This window comes from Chiroxiphia lanceolata, chromosome 2 (genome assembly GCF_009829145.1).
Source record: "Chiroxiphia lanceolata isolate bChiLan1 chromosome 2, bChiLan1.pri, whole genome shotgun sequence".
NCBI classification, from domain to species: domain Eukaryota; kingdom Metazoa; phylum Chordata; class Aves; order Passeriformes; family Pipridae; genus Chiroxiphia; species Chiroxiphia lanceolata.
Genome location: NC_045638.1, coordinates 99,738,581 through 99,762,180, shown reverse-complemented (window position 1 = coordinate 99,762,180; position 23,600 = coordinate 99,738,581). Strand labels below are relative to the sequence as shown.

General features: G+C 40.5%; 2 protein-coding genes across 11 annotated transcripts; one reads left to right on the top strand and one right to left on the bottom strand.

Moving 5' to 3' along the window:
- Positions 1-1,311: 1,311 nt before the first annotated feature.
- On the bottom strand, positions 1,312-18,239 carry CEP97 (centrosomal protein 97). Of its 10 annotated transcripts, none has more exons than XR_004355684.1 (13): positions 17,714-17,893; positions 15,627-15,769; positions 14,535-14,693; positions 14,036-14,137; positions 13,456-13,569; positions 12,357-12,523; positions 10,980-11,144; positions 9,822-9,952; positions 8,563-9,319; positions 7,462-7,537; positions 5,094-6,737; positions 4,533-4,608; positions 1,312-2,089 (listed from the first exon to the last, which is right to left on the bottom strand). XR_004355684.1 is itself a non-coding variant. In XM_032681003.1 (12 exons), the coding sequence occupies exons 1-12, from the start codon at positions 17,772-17,774 to the stop codon at positions 4,604-4,606; spliced, it is 2,475 nt and encodes an 824-aa protein (XP_032536894.1). In that variant the 5' UTR covers positions 17,775-17,893; the 3' UTR covers positions 1,312-4,603. The 10 variants fall into 10 exon arrangements, 4 of the variants coding, with proteins under 4 accessions (XP_032536894.1, XP_032536893.1, XP_032536892.1 ...); XR_004355685.1 differs by having other exon boundaries at positions 1,312-2,969; positions 6,143-6,737; XR_004355680.1 differs by having other exon boundaries at positions 1,312-2,969; positions 4,533-6,737.
- Positions 18,240-18,336: 97 nt separating this feature from the next.
- On the top strand, positions 18,337-21,813 carry RPL24 (ribosomal protein L24). The gene is made up of 6 exons (XM_032681007.1): positions 18,337-18,390; positions 18,505-18,580; positions 19,413-19,523; positions 20,632-20,768; positions 21,077-21,140; positions 21,686-21,813. The coding sequence occupies exons 1-6, from the start codon at positions 18,386-18,388 to the stop codon at positions 21,764-21,766; spliced, it is 474 nt and encodes a 157-aa protein (XP_032536898.1). The 5' UTR covers positions 18,337-18,385; the 3' UTR covers positions 21,767-21,813.
- The last annotated feature ends 1,787 nt before the right edge of the window (positions 21,814-23,600 follow it).

Here is a 23,600-nt window from a genome sequence, read left to right as displayed (position 1 = left end):
TCCCGGCCGCCGGCGCCGCATCCTGAGGGGAGGGAAAGCCCCGGCACCGCACGCGCTCGTTTGGGGACATCCTAGGTGCTGAGGAGGGCACTGGATAATGAGAAGGGAAAAAAACCAAACAAAACACATACAACCCCAACACCAAAAACAAACAAACAAACAAAACAAAAAAAAAAGCTTCCCCCCCTCAAAAAAAAAAAAAAAAAAAAAGCCCCAAACTAAGTCCTTATAATTTTTGGGCCACAGTGGGTGAAGCCAAAGACAGCAGGTTGCGGAGAGGCTGGCACGCAGATGGCATTATCAGGCCCCCCCAGCCACACTCCTGGTCAAGAGAGAAGGCTCTGACAGGAACCATCGCAGCTCAAACGCTGCAGAGCCCGCAGGCAAGTGGAGCAGGGAGCTGGAGAGGCGGCGTCTTGGCCAGCGAGGAGGTTGTGAAGGGGGAGAGCTGGCCCACAGACCAGCTGCGGGGGCTGAGCTGGGGGCACAGGCACAGCACAGCAGAATCGGGCAAACCCAGCTGCATTGAAGGCAGGACTCCAAGATGTGTGAGGAGATGCACGCAGCCAGCGTTGAGTTTAGCACCCTGCACCAGAGCTGGGTTGCACTTTCACTTTGCTAACAGGACATCTGCAATGGCTTTGCCATCACTTGTAAACACCGCATAAGTTTGGGAATGCCTCTTTCCAAAACATTCACCTGCTAGCAGTTGTTTGCACTACAGGGTAAGGGCTCAATCTTATTTTTACTAAGGAATATGGGGCTCACTTAAAACCTGGAAGAGAGCTAGAGCAGCTGAAATATTCCTGTGAACAAAACACTTTAGCCATTATAAATATAACTCTTGTCTTCTGCCCCCACCCCCATCGACCACAGCTATTTTGAGTAAGTTACCTTCTGTTTTTCTCTTCCTTTCTGCATCTTGCAATGGTGGTTACATGGTAGAGAGAGAAAGCAAATACTGCCACATCTTTTCATTTAAACACAGCAGGGAATTAAAAACACAAAAGAGAGGGCCGGCAGTAGAAACAAAGGACTGCAAATCATGAAGAACAATTTCAGTGAGGTTGGTGAACACATTTCAAGTACCCTACTACGCTCTTACTGTCCTCAGCAGTCAAAGCGACCATGGAATGAAACAGTGGCTGTGGAATGCCTCGGCTGTACCAAGTAAAGAATGCTAATGCTTACCTTGTTATCAAATGCTTTCTGTTACCAAACTTCCCATCTCATCTCTAAAAGAGCCCTCCAATCCTGAAGAGATGACTACTAGCCATAAGAGTCAAGATCAAGTACACGTACACCTTAACGTTTTCAATAAATGTACAAATCATTTATTTAAAATTCAAAACTCAGAGATACAAACAAAATACTTAAGAAACAATAAATCCAGAAATGTAAACACTTATAGAAAATATATGAACGGTACCAATTTAACCACCCGCCATTCTTCACAGAAAACAGCAAGAAGTAGAAAGACAAATCAATGCCCAATTGTTTCTTTTTTCTCAAATTTTAGTTTAGAGGTAGAATACTACTGTGAAAGACTCAACAAAATTTAGTTCAGTAGAATTATGCTACAAGTGAATTTAGCCCATATACTTATAAATGTAATGAAGCCAAAAAAGAAGATTCTTACTGAGAGCTCTTATACAGTAAAATTTGGTGTGGCACTTTCCAGGAGATAAAGCACCTTTCCTGATAAATACTGTTCTATGTTTTTGGAAGAAAAGGATCATGTGCTTTTCCCATTACTGACATAAAGAAAACAATTAAAACCAGACAGAAAGTCCCAGCTTTTCAGTAGGCATATAGAAAGCAAGTGTTTCTCAGTAACTTAGTCCCAGAAAAATCAATCTGGGGGAAAAAAGTGTAACTATGAAAAAAAGATACTTTGAAAGACTTCATGAATACTTGATGCATACTTATTCAGGTGGCACAGTCCTCAAGGGGGGGAAAAGTTAATACAACAGGGGGGAAAAAAGTGTCTTTTCCACTATCAGGGGAACTGACCAGTTTTTACATTTTATTGTCATTCAGTCAGTCTCCACTCGATGCTACAATTCTATCCTCACAGGAAAAAGCGAATCTGTGTGAGACACAATAGAACATCAAGTCCAGTAAAAATTACCCAGGTAGTCTCAAAGGAATGCATATTCCATTTTTGTTCATCAAATGACCTGCTACAAGTAGAAATTAAGATTGGAATTTTTCAGACAATATATACAAATTCATAAAAAACAAGAACAATTTGCAAGCTCAAATACAAACATTATTCAGAAAAAAACCCAACTTTTTTTTTATATACAGACTGGCTGCTAAGTGCATTATTTAAACTGCTGCATGCAAATAGTAGAATCTATGGTTGTTTAAGAAACTTAACTATCAACAATTGTTAGGCTTCTGCAGTTTAGTTTAACAAGGACTTTCTCAAGTATTTGCTGAAGGATATTTGTGGTTTAGAAGCAGGAAAATAAAATTTGCAGTCTTAATGCCTTCTTGCTTTATGGTATAAAACCACTTGTCCCTACTTTCAGAAAAACAGACAAAAGACTAATTTCTGCCATGGACTAGCTGAAAATAGGCTTGCATGGGCCAGCTATCTCATTTGGGGCAAAACTACCTGTGTGGCACAGTTTAAATAGTCTGAGCTATATTTCGCTGATTTTTCTGAAGCAAATAAAAGAAGCATTTAAACTGTACTCATGGCAGAGCTGACAACATTGCCTGGCAAATAACCATTAGTTACCTCTCCCATTACAACTGGAGTATCAGCCCAGCACAAAACACAAGGGACAAACTTTTATTGTACAAAGTACATTCTTCTGCTGAATATGAAGCCTTGCAAAAGGAAAATGTTGAAAGAATACAATATTAACACAGGAAATTTTCAGACATAGGTTTTCATATTTTAGGCCTTCCAATTCCTTTATGAAATTTCCATCATCTCCAAAGGGAGCTGTGCATCCCTATCCAGATAAAAGAATATTACATAGCTAGATTAAGAAAACGTATCTAGACAAAGGTGAGTAAATGTTAAACCATTTTAACTACGATATTTCCAAATCATGATTCTTTGAGAGCTCAAAACAGGACTGAAAGATGCCATTTTTAAGTATACATCCAGCTTTATTCCTCATTTTTCCACTGTATCCCTCCCTCATTACATCTTTTCCTGTATGCATTTGAATGGTCAGGATGAAAATATTTTCTGTATATACAAACTAATAACATTTTACCCTATAAAAACTAATCCAAAACTTCACCATTCTTTGATTTCTCTATATTTAGGCAGCTCATCTTCTACACATGCAAGATACTTTTCAAAACATCGGAAAAAAAAATGTTTTTGTATTTCAGTTTCCCCAAAAAATATAAAGCTGATCATATGTCGGTACATGCTTCCCTGTACCTGCATAAAACCACCTTTGGATATACAGGTTACAAGTTAATAAGGACAACAGCTGACCTAGGCATTAGTTGAAATGCTACCTTTGTGTTTGTGTTTGCATTCTCAAGTCCTAGTAACAAAGGAAATGTCAATAAACATCCAGGGCTTCCACGAAAAATTAACTTTCACCAAATTTTCCCCCTTTGACATCTCCAAAATTCAAGTTGTCTCTCCTCTTTCTGACTCTGCAGCAAAAGTGACAATACAAAATAGCAAAATATCTGTGCTCCCTCTGTGCCTTCAGTAAGTGAAACATTTTTATCCAGTGAGTGGTCTAGTTTCTCCCAGGTCTTGCGAATGCAAATAAAGCATTCCGTCATGGAAGAGATTACACCTAACCACTGCCTCTTGAGTGTAAGGTCTAACAACTGTTTCACAGACTGAAATAACTTATCTCTCAAAACCCAAAGAAAATCCCTTTAAAGGTTTACATGAAATTTCTTTTTATGTAACATGTTGACAGTCAAAGAGCCAATTCCTATGAACTGCAGATCCCCAAGCATGATAGATTTAAAGCCAAGTTCAGAACTTGCAGATGGCAAGGGTATGATCATGTGGACTACACAGTTCTTTGCACAATTATTAGATGTTGTGATAATTAATGCACCTGTACCACTTTCAATACCCAAGCGCAATTGTGCTCTAATTATGAATATGGTTATGCTACAATGAGCTGTAACTGGATTCAGCGAGAGAGACAGCCCATTAAGAACCTACCACCTCAGTTGTTTGGGGTTTTTTCCTAAATGTTACCATGTATGGAAGGCACAGTCAAATGTCAGCCTGACTGCAGTGATAGCTCTTTTGAGAAGTTAGTGTCCTAGAACTTTTTCTGGGATAGGGAAAAAGAGATGATGGCTACTCTGTACACAGAGGCAAGCTTTATTCTTCCAAGGTGAACTTCACCACAGGGCAGATGGCTGGTAAAAGTCCAATACACCACGTATGTTCTACATAAAGGCTATTTTAAGGTCTCAAGCAGATACTGGCCTCATACCAAACTCCTGAGTAGTGGTAAATTTCAGCTCAGAACCTGAAGTAGACAAGCAACCAAAGCTTTACAAAAACTAAATTATTTTACCTGGTAGTGTGGCCATAAGAGTCACTTTAAAACAGCACTAGTTGATTTTAATGACACCATAGCACCAGAAGTTAACCTGTGGATTCAGAGAATTACAATAAGCGTGTGTCTTTACAGCTGAGAAGTAAACATTAGCAAACTACTGAAACACTGGCCTTCCAGTAAACACTGAGAACCGCAGCATTAGCAAACTGAACTGACCCCTGTAACTCACAATATCAATTTTTATTTCACTAGTGTCCATCACAAACAACATGGCAAAACCAGATTTCCCCTTGCCACTTTTGCTGTATACCAAGATACCTGATCCTTTTCCATTAAAAAGCCCAACACAGCAATGGCTAGGCAAGATACAAGCCCTGTTGTTTGCCCAGTGTTTAAGTGGAAAGCATAGCCTAGGTATCTCAGCATATTTGCTAACAGAGAATAAATACAACTTTTTATCCACACCTAGTTAAAGTGTCAAATACTGGACATACAGGGGGAAAGAAACAAGCAAAAACCCAACAGAAATATGAAAAAATAATTTTAAGTCATGGCATTTGCTTTTAATATTTATACCTGTAGGTAGGAGTAGCTGTGATCCATCAAATGCACTGTCTTGAAAGGCATGCAGATCCAAATCCCACAGTGACATCAGCATCTTTGTGGAGCAAAACATGCCATCAAGTCTGCTGCTGTAACCCAGCAGTGCAGCCTTGGAAATGATGTTCCCAAATCATATGCCCTTTTGAAATTCTTATTTAGTCCTGGCTGCTGCTGTTTCCACTTTGAGTCTTACCTGAGAAAGCAGGGAAATTCAACCCCAGGGCAAACAAAGGCCAAAGCTTGTTTGAAGCTCCCTAAGGTCTCTCCTGTAAGTCCCTGCTTCAGTGCATATGTAAATGACCTAATTCCTAGCCAGCAGCTTCAAATTATTCCCAAAAGGGTCACTGACTTGGACACTGGTTTTCTGGAATGCATCTTTTGTACACTGACCAAACTACTTTTGTTGAAGTCAAAAGGTCTGAAAAGCAACTTCTTTCACCTTTCTCATCAGACTGTATCCTGCCTATGACAGGATGCACTGCCTGTATTGATTCCATTTCTTCCCATATTGTTTCCTTCTCTTTGCAAAAGAAGAACTTAATCCTTCTTTGTAGAAAAAAAAAAAATCCAATACTTACTGACACATTCACTCAGGTGAATTTACAGCAAACACTACCACTGCCACTCACAACCTTAATCTTCAGATTAATTTAATGGAAGCCAGTTATCAGGATAGCAGTTTTATGTTGGAAAATAAAGTGCATAATGATTGTCACTGAGAACTTTGCTGATTTCAGGGTAGTATAAGTTAGTGTCAGTCCTCAGCAACATAAATAAAATACTAAGTACAACATAAATTGGTAACGTGTCAAAATCTAAAACAGCACACATGAAAAATAAGTTTTGTATAAAAGAGAAAAAGAAAGGAAAGTGAAATGGAATCCCTCATCCTTTGTGGAACTGAACCTATTATACAGCTATTCCAACATGCAGCATCTGAAATGAAGAATCACAGTCTGTTTGCTTCCCTTCTACCATTTCTGAATCCAGTTTGTAGCTTTCTGGTGTCTGACTGATTTCACCTTGGATAGGGGAAGATGTATCTTGAGGGAGATCTAGAGAGACAGTGTCCGATGAAGAATCTTGGCTTTCTGCTGAAACAGCGATTTGTGGACAGCTGCCCTCCATTTCCTCATTGCAATCTGTCACTTCATCAGCCTCTTCCAGCTGCTGAACAGATTTCAAATACTGTTGTATTAGCCCGTTGTCCTGCTCATTACTAGAGCTCTCTTTACTTTGCCCACCTTCCCCCTGGCCATCCTCTACATCTGAGGAATATGCTGAAACAGAAGCGCCACACTGTTTGACAGTTTCCATTGAAAGAGAGCTCTCTGTTCCTTCAGCTAAGCTCTTTTCAGAGCTACACAGATCACTGGCGTGAGTCTGATCAGCTGCAGAAGAATGAAAACCAGAATCTGGGAATTGCAACAAAGACTTTTCCTGAAGATCATCACTAGCTGAAACTAACAAAGCAGAATTAACATTTGGTGGGGCTTCTTGCTCAAGTGTGGATGACTGAATAGGTGGTTTGGATGAGCATAAAATACTGGCTGAAGGAGTCCCAGTAGCACCTAAATTTTGCATCACTGAAAGCTGCCATTGTTGAAGGGATTTAACCTGTAAAACATAGAGATAAATTCATTATGAAATGCAACTAAAAGTACTTTGACTTCTAGAGTATTTCTTGCATTCAGCAACCAAGCAATAGTATAAAACCTAAGATAAGAGACATACAAAAGGCTTGATATACCTTCAGGGAAATTTTGTTCTTCCCACTGATAAATCATGGCTTTTAAACCTAGAAGCCCTGACAGAGTACACAAGCTCTCAGTCCAAGTACCTGAAGAAAAAGGAATCTGTTCTTAAAAACAGAAAGGACGGAGAACCATTATGCAACAATCGATGCTTAAGAAAAGAGTCTTATTTTTGGATGAATAGCTTATTAAAAGATGTATTAATAACTTTCCTACTTCAGAAATGAGTTGCTCACAAGCAACACAGCTTGGCATTTCATTTGCCCTGGGTATTTAGTAGTCACATCATTCTTCACAGTTCTGCTACATTTATTTAGCTTCCCTTGCATTTTGTCTTCCTTCCCACACCAGGCCACAATTTAGCCTTTAGTAACAAAACCAATGTTCTTGCACTAATCCTTCTGAAAGTTATTTTCCCCCAGAATAAGAATATAGCAAACAACATGGCAATTCAATTCTATGAAGCCACTCAAGTCATCAGTGGAAAAAGTAAACCATATTGACTATCTCTTCAGGAGCTACAGTATGAAATAATGCCTTTCAAATTCATATATAAGCAGGAAAACAACAGGACTAAAACCATTTACCTGGTTCCAAAGAAATCTGACAGCTTCCTCCTGTACAAGCCTTTGCATCTTGTCTTCCTCTCTTTCTTTTCTTAGTCTGCAAGAACACACAGTCAAAATTTATGCATCTTAAATAAGCAACATTTGGGTAACAGAGCAACAAGAATACATAAAAATGTCTACTTATATAACAGCACTCTTGAAAGATACAACAGAGCCTAACATTAAGAAATTACTGCAGTCTGGCTTGCCATCAATACCCAGCTGCTGACTTCAAGTTTCTTTTTCAGTTACATTTAGATTCTGCTTCCTTTTACTGCAGCACATTTGTTGGCTTGCCAATAATTTAAGTGTCTTTTTGGAAACTGAACCTGAGCTCTTATTTTTTCCTGCACAACTATCATCATCCCCCTCTACAATAACACTTCATTTCAAATTATGCTCTCCCCAGCTGGTACCTGGACGCAGTACGATGCGTAAGCATTGGGAGTTTCTAGAGGCTCACCGAGCACTCAACTTGATTCACAGAACTTACATCACTTGTGACAGTGAAGAAAAAGTGCCTGTCAGACTGACAGTCTCAGGCTGATAAGTAAATCCAGAATTTCTATCTTACAAATTGAGGAACTTTGATAATGATCTTATCCAAACATGGACTCACAGGATCAAAAAATAAAGACAGAACAAAACAGAGTCACATTTTAAAATAGTATCATACAAGGCAGAGGGAATTCTTCTTTTCACCAGCAACAGAGGAACAACTCAATATGGACACTTCATTTATAGACTCTGAAATTGCCAGAAGACAAGTAAAAAAAAAAAGTCCAACTCAACAATTTCTATTTTGGGTTATCCACAGAAATATGCAAGTCCTGCTAATAGAGGAATAGAAAAATGTGTTCTAACCCAACTCACTCATAGAAGGCACTTTGAGAGTATGTGCATAACTGTGCTTACCTTACAGGAAGTGACCCTGCAAATGTAATCACCATTTTATGTTTCTGATGAGAGGTTCTACTGTGAGTAGTTATATCAAGATCCATTTACACCTCTTATGAAATACCCTGGAGTGATGCTTATATTCATATAGATTTGAAAATATATAGCATGACCTCAACTTACTTTTCTATTTCATGAGTTAAGCAAATGATGTGCTCCTGCATTCTGTGTAGTCGAATTTCATTTCGCACTTCCTTGGCTCGAGGATGGTAGTTCCTCGTGTAAAATCCTCTCCAGCAAGCTTGAAGCTTGGTAGCTGCTTTGGTCATCCTTTGCAGTTCAGCTGCACCTTGGTCAACAACAGCTAATGAATCAGAAGTTTCTCCTGTCATCTGGTCAGGACAGAGAGTTTTTACTTCTGATTTAGCACCTAACGAGGTGCTGGGGTGACTATGAAGAACATGATCTTCAGAGGACACTGAGCAGCTGCTGGTGTTAGCAGCCAGTCCAGCTGCTCCTGGGTCAGGAGAAGGCAACACCACAATCTCTTTGACATTCTCTTGCATTTCCACACCTCCTACGGCTCTGTTTGTGTGCTCTCTTGTAACACACGAAGCTTCTTGCTTGTTAGTTGTTTCTCTACTATTAACATCTCTCACACATTCAATCACTGTATCATCATCATCTTCTAGGCCCAAACTGATTCCATGTAGCTTCAGGTCCAAAGCAGGAGACACTGGAGACAATCCTGAAGTAACTGGCATGAAAGTAGACTCTGAGGATAAAAGGCTGCTGTTTAGTTTGTCTTCATCTGTCTGTACATCTTCAAGGTATAGATCCTTGTGAAAGCTTCTTTCAAGAGGACAAGTGTTCTTTGCTGCATAGGAATGATCATTGTTTGCACTTGGTCCAACCCAAGAATTCTTCTGGATGACAGGTTCTAGACAGGCAGAAAGCCATATTCAAGTGTTACAGCATTTCAATAACATCTTCATTCAATTCATAGGAATTCACAATCTGGTTTTGATAGTTAGCACCCAGGTGTGTAAGATGATCTAAAATACTAGTAAAGGTGAGCATTATTTCTATATAAGGAAAATAACTCCTTAACAAAGTAATACCCACAAACTTGGCAAATACTGGATACAGTAAATTGCACAAACTGCATCCCCTTGGAGAAGTCAACTTTTATAAAATGGAACAGTCAAAGTAATAAACTTGTAATGTAATAACTTTGTGTACATTGGATTTCAAGACACGAATAAGCACGGAACAGTTTTTAGGGAACAAAGTATAACTTCAGTTGAAAAAGTCTCCAAAAATCAATAGAATAAAATAATAACAGGGTCTTGTTCTGAAATCCTCTCTGCAAAGTTATCTGTGTTGAAAAGAAAAATATCTATTTCCACAGGTTAGATCACAGGTGTAGATTAGCTTCTTACCACTTTCAAGAACCATCTGTGGTGGCTGGGCTGGACTGCTGTGTTCATGAGCAACTGGCACTGTTTTGCTGGGAGTAGAGGTAGGTGGTCCCTCATTTTGGTTTTGATGCATCAACTGCCTCTGGTGGAGTCTAAGCACAAAGTTCCAACAAATTTTGTATTTAAACTTTTTCAGTACAAAAAACATCTAAGAAAATATCAATTACTTCAAAGGAAACAAGTGATCAAAACATTCTAAACAAGAGGCTAGTTATGCAGATTCCTATACCTACAAGACATTAACAGGGCTACTCACAAAGTAGGGGATTGCACAGTCTGTTCCTGCTTCCCTTCCTCCTGCCCCTTTTTTTTCATTACATGTATCAAAAAAAGAAAGGGGGGGAAAAGAAAAAACCCAACACTCAATTCTGACTATAGACTAAAAACCATTAAGTACTTCTACACACAAGGAAGGCATGCAGATATTTTAAGTGTCTGATGTAGAACACATTAAGCCTATAGGTGCTCGAGGAATGGAGGGAGTGTCTTTTATTTTTGAAAATGACTGAATCAAGGAATAGGTGTCCCCTTTACTAAAGGGACAAAATCCTAGTACAAATGAAGAAATATTGCCACAAACTTAAAATCATCCTTTATAAACCCAGAGAAAACACAGGTTGTTTCAGCCCAGCTAAATTAGAAGATCATGAGGTAGAGGTCAAAGTCAAACTGCCCTATAAATCAGATATGTGTGTGCATATATACACAGGTGGGAATTTCGGGGGACTGCTTTTTCTGCTGAGATTTTTTCGGTTTGGTTGTTGAGGTTTTTTTAGATTTTTAGAGTTATATTTAGCAAGCCAACTTCCCGAGTTTTCCCCAGAAACATCATGTGTATGTCAAAGCACTTAGCTGGAGATTCCAAGGTGAATATGCTTTTATTTGCACCTTCTCCTCCAAAATGGCCACATTTCTATAACTTCTGCCTGGAGGCCAATCTGCACTGACAGTTACTCCTTCCAGATGCTCCCAGTTTCTGTTCCTTTGATGAGATACCACCCTCCTGCTTACTACAGGACTATTGTTGCTCAACTTTCTAATCACTATATCTAACATACAATAAGACCTATAATTATGTTCTCAATTACACTCTCTAGGAAAGAAACAGTAAGTTCTCACCTTTGCTTACTCAGTATTTTTTCCAGTTTGGCATCCTCTTCAGTCTGGAGTCCGTATGCAGATATGAGAGGACAAACAGTAGCCAAGTACTGAACGAGCTGAACATGCTGCCCAGGTCGATATGATCTTCCTTTACCTTGACTGTAGAGCCATTCTGCTTTCAAACTGTTAGGAAGGGGGAAAACGGTCACCACTAATGAATGGCATAAAACCACTAAGTCTCCCTTCCTCTAGGGGGTACCCAAGAGCTAATCTACAAATCTAATCAAAACCTGCAACATGTGCAGTGCCCAGGGAACTGGGAATTTCATTTCCAGAACAAGGAACAAAGTATTCCCTCACATAAGCATCCAAAAAAAAAAAAACCCTGTCCAAAACTGTGCAGTCTCTGCTTTGTCTGTGTGTAGTCTCTGAGCACTGAAACCACATTTGTGTCAATGAATTTATCATCAAAGCTTTCACAGAAACAGAAGAATTCACACAAACATACAGAAGAGGCACAGCGAGCAAATCTTGCCAGAAGCATTCAATAACTGAAATCTGTTTTTAAATTAAATGCACTTCAGTCTGAGAATATTTAATATAATACATATACATATAGTAACACAGTTAATATAGAAAACCCTATTAGTGACAAAGAAAAGTTTAAATTCTAACAGACAACTTTTCAGGGAAGTTATACCATATTATGGTGAAACACAGCTAAAGTTAGTTTACCTTTGACAAAAAAGGCAGCTTTTCATTTTAGTAATGGGAAAAGAAGGACATTAATGTCCTGGACTACATTCATGTACTGGACTAGAATGTGTTTATACTGGATAATACTTATGCTTAGACTGTTCTGATGTGCAGAACTTTGTCATATCATAGTGATATGAATGACTACAATAATACACTAACAAGAGATTTGAGTAAAATAACGTGTAACTAATTGATACCAAAAAAAGGTGAAATGTAGAAATGCACACACAAATAAGACCCTTTATAAAAGGGGACATTTGAGTTTCCCACAAGTTATAGCTTTAATATCTGCTGATTGTCACATTCTACAAAAAAGCTGTAAGCTTGGAAAGACCATTGATAAATTGCTACCAGTTTTGTAGAAGTGCTAACATGAGTTGAACGACAAAACAAAAGCTTGACTATACTTCTACATAAACAAACTTGTGATCTTATATAATAATTCCAGTGTAACAGATGAAAAGTTTAGCAAAAGCAACAACATTAACCAGCCTGTATCTCATATGGCCATTAGCAACACAAACGTAATTTCAGATCATTAGCACTATCTCATTTTTTTTTCATTATTTAAGAATGCAATTTCAGCTTAGCCAAATTTTATTTATTAATTTTAGAGATTTAATACAATTATGTCACCTTTCCTTCTGAGAAATCACATATCCATCAAGAACTTTCAGGTTCAGACACCAGCTGACAATATATGGCCTGTAGTCAAAGCCAGGGACAGAAGGTGTGGCCATCACACAAGGATTGTTCATAATCGACAGCTGTTCCAACTGACGAAGAGAACTCAGGAAAGAAACCTTGAGAAAATAAGACATTTGTTATCTGAACCCACTAAATGCTTACAGAAAGTACCACATTTCCTAGATGCAGCCAGACATCTCATGCAAAACAACAGAATTACAAACACATTAAAAAGCACATTTGCTTTTCGAACACAACACCTGCAAAGGACCTTCTACCAACTACTGTCATTTTCCCGTTAATTCTTATGTAAGTACTATTAGCTCTTGGAAAGTATTAGCTTCTCTTAAAATCTGGGAATGGAGCTTTATGTATGGAAAGGTTTAGTATTTCTATGATTCCAGTTTACTACAACAGGTGTTGGATTTTGACACAAAAAAAAAAAAAAAAAAACAAAAAAAGGCAAGCCAAAGAGCTGAAGAAACACTATTCTGTTTTGAAGAGAAATGTACTACCAAAACAAGATTTTCCTTCCAACATGAATTCCCAACCAAGTTTTGGCTGTTACTTATATTAAAACAAACAAACAAACCAAGCAATAAAGACAAGTCACAGGCAGATTATTTGTTCATCTTATAAGGTGTTTGAAAAATAGGTCAGTTGCAACAAGTGCAATTCAAATCTCTGTTCTAAATACAGTAGCTGTAGAAGCTCTCTGCAGCAGTTAATGAGCTCAGCTTTCAACTTTCAATCATGACAAGCTACGAATTTAGTCCCAAAGTATACTTTTGACAGCCTTGAATAACAAAAATATAAAAAAAAACAAAAAGGCAAAGTTTCTTTCCAGGCTGAATTTTAAAGGTATCACCTAGCTCGTGCAGCTCATGCAAGTACAGTTATTGCACATAAACTATTAAAAGTTACTTCCATCAGCATGGGTTGTTTCAAAGAAGAGAGCCCACTCTCAGCTACAAGCTAAAAAAAAAATTGTTCAACTACCTGCTTTTGGTCTACCTAATGGAAAGGTGATGTATCTTCTATATTTTACCTCATTTAAGTCTCTGATTTCATTTTCAGCCAAAGAAAAAACAGTCAAACTCTGAGGCAGGCAGACAGGGGCAGTGCGAAGTGAAGTTATAATATTTCCATGTAACAACAGAGTCTATAAAATAAAAATATGGTGATGAAATGTGTGTTTGATCAAAACCCCCATATTTCTTGTTCAGGCATTACCTACAGAAAACATGCAAAAGAACTATAATTAAGGCTTTCTCGTCACAGTTACCAAAAAATGTATTTGGAAACACTTTTTATCTACAGTGTTCATGCTAAAGGAGTTAACAGTATGCTTTGTCTTGATTCATGACAGAAGTTAAGAGAACAAAGAGCTATGAACAAGATCTCACCATCATATCTTTATCAAAATCATTATAGAAAGTTATAGCAAAACCACTGCCTTGGTTGCTGCAACTTGGAAACAAGGAAAAGAATTCTTACATGCTGCCCTTCAGATATGACAGTAATTCATTAAAATGCTTTAAGAGCTAGTTTGAATAATGAATGCTTTTAAAGGCAGAAATTTCCTTATGTAAAGAACATAATGAAAATAGAGATAAAATAACATCTACCTTCAGCGATGTAAGCTTGGAGAGATCCCCTAATTGAGCTATGTTATTGTCTGATAGATCAAGATGCTGAAGAGACAGACAGGAATTGATTTGTTCAATGACCTACAAAAATAAAGAAGTCAATTACTCACAGTAACTCTCTTTTAGTCACTAAATAAAACCAGGTATCAATAACTACATATTATTTTGAAAGCTAAAAAAACAACTGGATAAGTAACCCAAAATAAAAACCACGTTTTAACATAGTTTCATTTTAAAGCTGATACTTCTTTTTCCTATTTTCGTGACAGTTTCCTTATTCTCGTTATATTTTGATATCAAACTTTTTATTTTGTCCTAGCCAACTGCAGTCCAAAAGCTGCCTTCTTCTATTTCATTAATCAGTAGACGCAAAACATCAACATTTTTGTTCCACTCAAAACCAGAAAAGTATTCAGATTTCTTTGCTTCATTTTTACAAGACTGGATTCTGGAAAACGCAAAAGAATAAATACTTTACCTTAAGGTTATTTCCTGCCAAGTTTAGCCATTCCAGGTGCACCAAATCCTTCAGCCCTTCCACGTACCCAATGCTATTATGAGGCAAGTTGAGCACCCGGAGCTTAGTGAGTTTTGCTACACCCATCATTCGCACCAAACGGTTGTTGGCTACAGAGAGCTGCAGATGGACACACAGATAAAAGGAAGAGTTTTAACTACACAGACAGAATAGGCTTTTATGTTTAATAGTTAAAAATCTACTCCAAACAGGAACTTCTTCAATCTACGTATTTAATTTCCAAATAAATAAATAACACTAACAACCCACAAGAGCCAGGAAATAAATTACTGATCAAACAGCGTTGTTTTCAACTCACTCTGTCAACTTAAGAGGAAATTCTCCTAGCAACACCTAAATAAAGGAGAAAGAATGAGGAATCATGTCATATGAAAATAAGATTTTAAATCCAGAATTGCCAATTCACTGTGCAAATTGTTGCCCCATTCCTGGTGTAAAATTGTACTTACTGTCAACATGGCAGAGGACAAAATGTGTTTCACATGATTAACAAAAAAGTCCTGTGCTAACAGGACTGTAGATCACAAACTGTTTAAAGAGTAGATCCTGATTAGACATACACTTCAGTAACATGACTGCCAAGCTGACTCTGGTGAAGGTTTGTTGTAGCAACAAACCCCACCTCTCCCATCTCAGTTTAGCTTGTCTAAAGAAACTATTGGGCAGCTTTGAGTTTCTCTGGAGGCACTTTCAGTGATAATAAAGTTATTTTTAATGTTACAAAGCACAAGTATCCAAAAGCTAAGTAGTATCAAAATCTGGGTTATCAGTGACTTTTCTAAGTGTTTTTATGATACCCCCTCCCATTAGGATTTATTTAGTTCATTTTTAGTTGCCTAGGTAATGCACAAAACAACCTCCTCCATAACGAACTGTAGACTGAAAAAAACAAAGCTATTTTAGCCATCTTTTTTTTTTTATGAAGACAATAACTGCTAGTTTACTCCAGTTACATAATACAGCGTTAAAGCAGAAGATGCTAACATCACAGTACCATTATTTCATAGCAATATCAAGTCAAGTAATACTGACCTGCATCAGATTCCTGCATTTTTCCAAGTGTTCCAATTTAATTATCTGGTTTTTGTCCAGAATCAGAGTCTGAGTATCAGCATCACAGGGTAAGGTTGGACACAGTTTTTGCAATCCTTGACCTGAGCAGTTGACTACTAAGCCTTAGAATAAAAAGGAGAAAAAAGACAAAAAGGGCACCACAAAGTTTATATATGAGAACATGGACTGAAAAAGCAATGCAAGATAAACTGATTTGTTTTATAATGCATGCAGATAATTTGGAAATACAGGTTAAGTTTCTTTTCCATGTAAAACTGAAGCAAATTATTTCAGTCGAAACACCTCAGAGTAACTGATCCAGTTACTCAAAGATATGCCTTCCAGACCCTGTCACAGTAAAGAACTCTGGCAGAATTCTGGGAAAGTCAGTAACAGACCCTCTGAAGTGAGAAGCAGAGCAAAAAAAAAAAAAAAAAAAAAAATTGGTAGCTAAATTTAAAGGTGTCATCCTCAAAACCTCAAATTTCAAAAGAGACTAAATTTTTAAATTCTCAGAGAATGCAAGTTTTGAGCAGCTTGACTACCAACTATGTATGTGTAGGCATTCTATCTAAACTAAGAATCCATTCTTACAACTATACTACAGTACTGGTGGCATTGAGCAGGAGCAAATTGTAAATAGGCTAGCATACCACTTAATAATGGAACACACAATTAAAATGCTCCATGTAAAAAGTGTTACTATATAAAGTTAAAAGGCAAACATTTGCCATCTACAGGGAGCTTGAATGACTGCATACTCATGGTGACACCCAATAATAATAATTTTCACACATTAAGCCTCTGCTGTGTATTTTATGTACAAACACCATCATAGTGCTTGATCTTCTCTCCCTATCTGCTCAGTTAATAACACTGCCTTTTTCAGCAGCATGTCCCAAATAGTGTTCTTACCCCAACGTGCCATACATATTAATATTCTTACAGTTTACAGGCTTTTAGGGTTTAGTTATGGTATGAGCGGAGACAAACTGAAGAGCAGTAATGCAGAGCCAGCAACAGCAGAAACAGTCACACTCCTGTCTTTGCACATTCAGGGAGAAGGTAGCGCGTGTCTCCCATTTAAGTTGTCACCTCTGCAACCCCGTGGTCACTTTAGCTAAACACAGAAGTTTTGTATCTGCCCATTTATCCAAGGATTTGTTACAAAAATTCACAACTGTCCCCTGAGGACCTAGGAGAGAGGCTTGGACCCACAGTATAGAATTACAAGAGTAAACCTTTTATTCATGCATCCTTTTATTCACACAGGAGGTGCCCCTTTCAAACTGGGGCACCGGCAGTGTGGCTTCACAAGTGGTTGTTACAGCTTTAAAACACTCAGGTACAACACGATCTGACCACTTGCTACTTAACACACATCCATTTGCTAAGAAACTGTATTTCTACGGTGTCACCATCCACCTGCTTCTCTATAGATCGAGACATCCCTGCAGCCAGTCTTGCTATAATCACTTATGTATGATACCAGACAATGGGAGGGTTTCCCAGAGGTGTCAAAGGGGGTACCTGCCTCTTTATTGTTTGTGAGCAGCCCCAAGATTCAGAGAAGCACAGGTTCCTGTTTCAAAAGGGTCTGTCCTTCTCCTTGCAACAAGCTGGGGTCCTCTACTTTGCTTGCATAGCATACATGTATTCAGTATACAGCATGAAATACATATATAGTTCCTCCATCCCCGGCAGTGTTCAAGGCAAGGCTGGATTTGGCTCTGAGCAACCTGGTGTAGTTGAAGGTGTCCCTGCCCGTGGTGAGGGGGATGGAATGAGATGATCTTCAATGTTCCCTTCCAACCCAAAGCATTTCTTTAAGAAATCAATATGATTTCATACTATAAAGACTCATTGGTACAATACTTCGGAAACGAGATTTTCCAAATAGGCTTTCAGGAACCAGGAAAACGTTCCAGAAATCCTTGTTACTCGTTTGGCAGGAAGCAAGGAACTGCACCCTCAGAAGAGGTGCTGTCTTCCCAAGACCTCTCAGCCCTCCACTGTAGGGAAAACGGGCCTTATTTCGTTCAAGTCCTGGCCTATAAAGCTCCTACAAGGCTGCGGGATGCTCCAGCACGATGGACAGCCGCCTGTCCTGCCCGGAGCCAGGCCCATTCCCCCGGGCGGGCAGCCGTGCCCACGCCGCTCTCCTCGCCCCGCTGCCCCGACGGCTTCCAGCCCGCCGGGGAGCGGGCACAGCGCGGGGGCGAACGGGGGAGCGGCCGAGCCGCCCCTCAGCCCCGGGAGGAGGGAGAGACCCCTGCCCACCCCAGCCGAGGCCCCCGCGTCCCTCCGAGCGCCACCTCGGCTTTCGGGACCCGCAGCACACAGCGGAGACCCCAACAACGCAGCCCCAGCGGCCCCCGAGCGGGGCTGCCCTTACCCGCTCCGGCCGCCTCGTCCCCCGCCCTGGCCGCAGCGGCCGCCATGCCCCGCGCCTGACAGCGCCGCCAGGCAACCGAGCGCCGATCCGCCCCGCCCCGGGGACACCGCGGCTTTTATCCCGGGCAGGGCGGCGGGTGCCGCGCTCGGGGCCGTGCCCGGGAAGGGTCGGCCCGGCCGGGTGAGCGCTCGGCCAGCCCAGCCCCCGCCCTCCCGCGGTGCAGCCGGGGCGGCCCTTCCCTTCCCGGCCCTTCCCTCCCGCTCCCGTCGGGCCCCGCGCGCTCCCGACACCGCCCCCGGCGCGCTCCCCGCCCCTCCGGCCCTTCGCCGCCGCCGCCGCCATCATGAAGTGAGAGCCTTCGCCGCCCCATCCGGCTCCATCCGCCGCGGGGAGGCCGCCGCGGGGCCTCGGCCGCCTCCCCCGGCCCCCCGCACCCTCCCCTAACTCTTCTCTCCCGCGCAGGGTCGAGCTGTGCAGCTTCAGCGGGTACAAGATCTACCCGGGCCACGGCCGTCGCTACGCCCGCACCGATGGCAAGGTGAGGCTGGGCCGAGCCCCTCGGGGCCGGGCGGGCGCGGGGAGGACGGCGGGCCCACGGAGAGGCCGGGCTGTGCGATTGGTGTTGGCCGGGAACGCCGCCGGCGTGGCTACGGGGCCTGCCGGAGTTGCGGGTGTTTGAGTGATGCGAGGGCAGCATCGCTGTCCAGGTGCTGTGGCGTGGGGCTGGGTTTTAGGATGCGGTTTGGAAAGCGTGTCTCAGAGCAGCAGGTATTCTGCTTGGACATCCTGCATCTAAAGCTGAGGTTTGCTGCTGGTCTTGGAAATGAGTTGGGTGCAGATGGTTAGGGTGGAATAGGGAGGAGAGCTCTTTCAGGGCGTCGTGTCACATGTAGACAGGACTGTCCTTTCAGGCCTGCAAAAGGTGGAGTTGGGTTTTGGGTATCCTAGCGCAGTTATCTTGCTGTATGGAATGACAGCTAAGGAAATAAACTGGTTGAATCCTCGTGTGCTCTCCTGGGAATTAGGCTATGCTTAAAATCAAATTGTACAGCTAATAATAAATTAGCCTGTTTATTCTGCCTGTTGTTTTAGACAAGCACGTTCATTTATCTGTGCAAGAAGGAATTGGGTGGAGCATTGGTCTCCCTGTCTTCCTTAGGCCAAGTTTTGACTCACTCCCACATACAGGAAGTAGTACATAGTTACTCGAGGACAGACACTTGAAAAGTATGATGTTATCTTCTAAAATTTTTAATAGTCAGAGCTGTGTTAAAGAAATACAAAGGCATCACTGTTGGAAAACACGGAGTCAGAGATTTACTTCATGCAAACTGTGATAATGTCATTCATAAAACACTTTGCCTTCACAGGTTTTTCAGTTCTTGAATGCAAAATGTGAGTCTGCATTCCTTTCCAAGAGAAACCCCCGTCAGATCAACTGGACTGTTCTGTACAGGCGTAAACACAAGAAGGGACAGTCAGTAAGTATATACCAACTAAAGGCTGCCAAAAGATGTGGTCACTGGTCTGTTAGAGATCACTTGAGCACACTGCTGTTCAGCAGAAGTGTGACCCATATAATCAGGATGACAACTGACCAATAAGGGTGAAAATGTGATCGCAGTTTTATGAGTTGATACACTGCTTTGTGGTTTAAAGGTAACCAGTTCAGCAAAAACATTATATTTGGATTGTAGCACTCAGAGCCACAGTAGGTTCAGTAGATCTTAACAGTTGTAGGAATGGCATGTTTTAAAAGATTAGGGAAGGTGAGTAATGCTATCTAATATGCAGACTTTCTAAAAGTTTGATCTTGTAAACTTCCTGAATGGTGACAGCATAGATGATTTGGGAGTTTAGGGGGCAGGGATGGCACTTCTCATGTACTCTCTTTAAAAACCTTGGGTTGTAGCTTAGCAGAAGGCCTTTCCTATGTTGTTACCGCATGAAAAAGATAAATCACTAAGGCATGTAGCATGAGGTATTTCCAGTGCTCTTGTTTAAACTTGCACAGCAGAAGAGCATTTAGCGAGAGCTCACATCAGTGCTGAAAGTCAGTGTTTTTACCAGTTTGTTTGAAGAAGGGAGGTTGATGGTCAATGGCTTACGCTGCTGCCTAGCACTTGATCCCACCCGAAGAGATGTGGAGTGTCTTCCTTTGAGAAGATTGAATCAATTGAATTTTATCTCCCCTCTTTTTTTTTTTCCTTCTGTGAGTTACAGAAGGCTGAACTTCTGACATTCTTCCAAAATATTTTTTTCTTGGTACCTTGCTGTAGAAGCCTCAAAGATAAGGGAGCTAATGCACGTTCTCAAACACTGAGACCTGGACAGCCATGGAGCCATCTGAGGATTGTTGGTAACACACTGAGAAAGAACAGGCAGTGGCTGGAGAAGGGGCCACACAGAGGCAGGGCAGCACTTCTCTGTAACCAACAGAAGAAATCTCCAAAGTGAGAAATAAAATTCTACTTCAGTGCCCACTTTTAGAACAGCTTCAATCTCAATAGCACCTTGTTTCTGTAATTGTCTTTAGCCATTTATTTAATGTCTTGTGATGCTAATTTTCTTCATCTTGTGCCATTGTAGGAAGAGATACAGAAGAAGCGCACGCGCCGCGCTGTCAAGTTCCAGAGAGCCATCACTGGTGCCTCTCTGGCTGAGATTATGGCTAAACGAAACCAGAAGCCTGAAGTACGCAAAGCACAGAGGGAACAAGCTATTAGGTGAGAAGTCAGAGATCAGTGGGGTTTTTAGTTTGTTTTTAATCAGTATATTTGTGTGTAATATCTTCGCAAGAGACTGTAGCAGCAAAGAGTCTCTTCTTGCCCTCTCTTGTAGTGAAAATAATTTTTTTTGTCCCACACAGTCCTGTTGTCTCTGTTGTAGTCACCCTAGAGGGTAGTGAATGCAGAGGAGAAATCTGCAATAATGCATCCCATTCCTGACCTTAGGGAGCTCTTACAGTGCTGAGACAAAGAAACAGTGAATGGCAGACTCAGATAACTGTTCCTCTTTTTCTGTTTATTAACAGAGCTGCAAAGGAAGCCAAGAAGGCTAAGCAGGCGACCAAGAAAACAGCTGTTTCTGCTGCAAAGGTGAGATATAGTAGACAAAAAGAAATCGTGAAATGGAATACACCATGTTGTAACACAACACACAGCATTCTGCTGCAGGACTTTATTGGAAATGCCCATTTCTGTTTTGAGGAAGCGTTTGCATATTTTTTTCTTTTGATCTGAAAACACCTTGACCAGACTTCTAGTAAAGTTAAACATACCCTAATAGCTGAACAGAATTAACTTTTTTTTATAGAATAAATAAATATTACAGTAAAACAACTTTCTGGCTATATATTAGAGATACTTAATAGATAAAAAACTTGGTTGGATGTAACATTTTCATTGTCTAGGAACTTAATACCAATATATTGATGAGTGCCACCATCTATTTCATTATTACTTATGAATTAATACCCTGTGCTGGCATGATACATGTTGTAGGCTTAATGGTATGTGTGTAAACATTGTAATTCTAATCTGAGCTGATTTAAATTGCCTAATTTCTGTCAAAAATATATACAGGGATGCTTTCAGGACTGCAGATAAATTGCTTCTCTTTGTTCATACCTAACTCTTTATAGGCTCCTACAAAGGCAGCACCAAAGCAGAAGATTGTGAAGCCAGTCAAGGTTTCTGCTCCCCGTGTTGGTGGAAAGCGCTAATTTGCCAAGCTGTTGGTCACGCTGAATAAACATCTTGTTAACTTTCATTACTTGTGCCATGTTCTCCTCCACTGTGTGAGATACACCGAAGAGAATGATTCTGTGAAATAACCATGTCTGGTTTTTGCAGACTGAAAAACATCTTATTGCCCTAAAACACTTGTTTCTTGGACAATCTGCAGTATTGGTACGTTTCCCAAGTTGTTAACACCTGGCTCATTGACAGGGAAGGTGGAGCTGGTGTTCGCAGGGAGTTCTTGCTGGAGGACAGCTCAGCACATAAGTTTATTTTGCATCTGTGACAAATGACATAAAAAGAGGTTTCTAAGATCAAGAGGTGCAAACTGAAGTGGGGGTGAAGCAGTGCCATTTGTAAGACACCTAAAAAGGTTAATGCAGTTCCTATGTTGTGCAATGCATGTAGCAAGATGTAGAGAATCAAAGGAGGAAAAGGTTGAAAAAAGGGACTGGATCGTTTCATGAACTATGTGGCTTTTAAAGGTTCTCATGCAATTCATGGGTCAGGAAGTAACAAAACGATGGATTGCTGGAAGCAATCCAGGAAAAAGATGCCTGTGAAGGTTGAATGAGTTCAAATACAGCTAATAGTACATGCTTGCCTAAAGCCTGTTTAATGAGGTTCATATTTAATTTCCAGAATGCAGATGGGGTTTCCCTTAGAAATTCACCCTCCCACCACTAGAGGGATTGAAATTTCTCATGGGAAATACCTGCCTGCCTTAGTAATTGTGCTGTACAGACAACATGCCCAAACTTTGCCATAGTTTTGCTGGACAGCAGTAGCCCTGGCAAAGCAACATCCTCTGACTTACCAGAACTATAACAGAAAACAAACCTCTATTTTCTGGATGAGCTACTTCTCAATTTACTGATGCCAAATCTTGATGCCTGTTAGCTTTGAGGGCTTGCTTTGTTATCCTACTAAACTGGTCAAGGAAGCAGCTGTGTTCTTACAGTTCTGCTTCCTGCAGTTCTTTAGGGCTCCAAACCCACAATGGCTGTAATGGGCACTCTGGGTTACAGGCTGTATTTTTGAGTTATGCTTTGGTTTGAGTTTCCTAATAAAATAGATATGGGTCTGGGTGAAGTCTTCAACCCTTTTAAAAAAGGCCCAGCTTGATTACATTAATGGAATTTGCACTGTTACCTTCCAAACAATTCTGCTTTTTGGTAATTAAAAAATGCATAGGAGCTACTCATGTTTAGAATGAGGTTGAAGGCTTTTAAACTGATTAAGATACTTGAAAGTGAAGGAGCCAGAATCTGGAAAGGATTTTTAGAGATCTAAAACTGAAGGCTGGAAACACCACTGCAAATTACCTATGCTAGTGGTGATGATACAAATCCTGATCATGTCAGTGTCATACAAAGCACCTGGTACCCGTCATGTGCCCTTGTGAAAGTTTTCAGCTGAAAAGCTAAAAAAGAAGATGAGCTTTTACAAACAATCTGCTTGAAATACCATTAATATAAACTGTCACATAGGACTAATTTATAAGACACTATTTGTTAATTCTTTGAAGTTTGCAGGCTTTGGCTGCCTGGTGTTACTGCAGAGGTGCCCTGAAGTGCTGCTTCCTTGATGTTTATGGCTGAGTTTTAAATGATCTGGTGGAGTAACAGGTCATCAGGTTACTCCTCTCACAAGCTATGCTTCAAGTGAGTGAGGCAGCCTGTTCAGAGCAGGACATTAACCTCAGCTAAAACATAGTTGTAATACAAAGAATTAACATGGGAATTAATATCGTGTTTTCCTAATGCAATGTCATTGATCCTCTATCAAGTATTTATCTCCAAAATTTGAATACTTAAA

Excerpts from the sequence above, each read along its gene's own strand:
- CEP97 (XM_032681001.1), bottom strand. The coding sequence starts at position 17,774 with ATGGGCCTGGCTCCGGGCAGGACAGGCGGCTGTCCATCGTGCTGGAGC. Across the intron at positions 11,145-12,356 it reads GTGATTTCTCAGAAGGAAAG|TTTGAAAGCAGAATGGCTCT; the intron begins GTGACATAATTG and ends CCTTCCTAACAG. Across the intron at positions 7,538-8,562 it reads TTAACTCATGAAATAGAAAA|ACTAAGAAAAGAAAGAGAGG; the intron begins GTAAGTTGAGGT and ends GTGTTCTTGCAG.
- RPL24 (XM_032681007.1), top strand. Across the intron at positions 18,581-19,412 it reads ACGCCCGCACCGATGGCAAG|GTTTTTCAGTTCTTGAATGC; the intron begins GTGAGGCTGGGC and ends TTGCCTTCACAG. Across the intron at positions 19,524-20,631 it reads AACACAAGAAGGGACAGTCA|GAAGAGATACAGAAGAAGCG; the intron begins GTAAGTATATAC and ends GTGCCATTGTAG.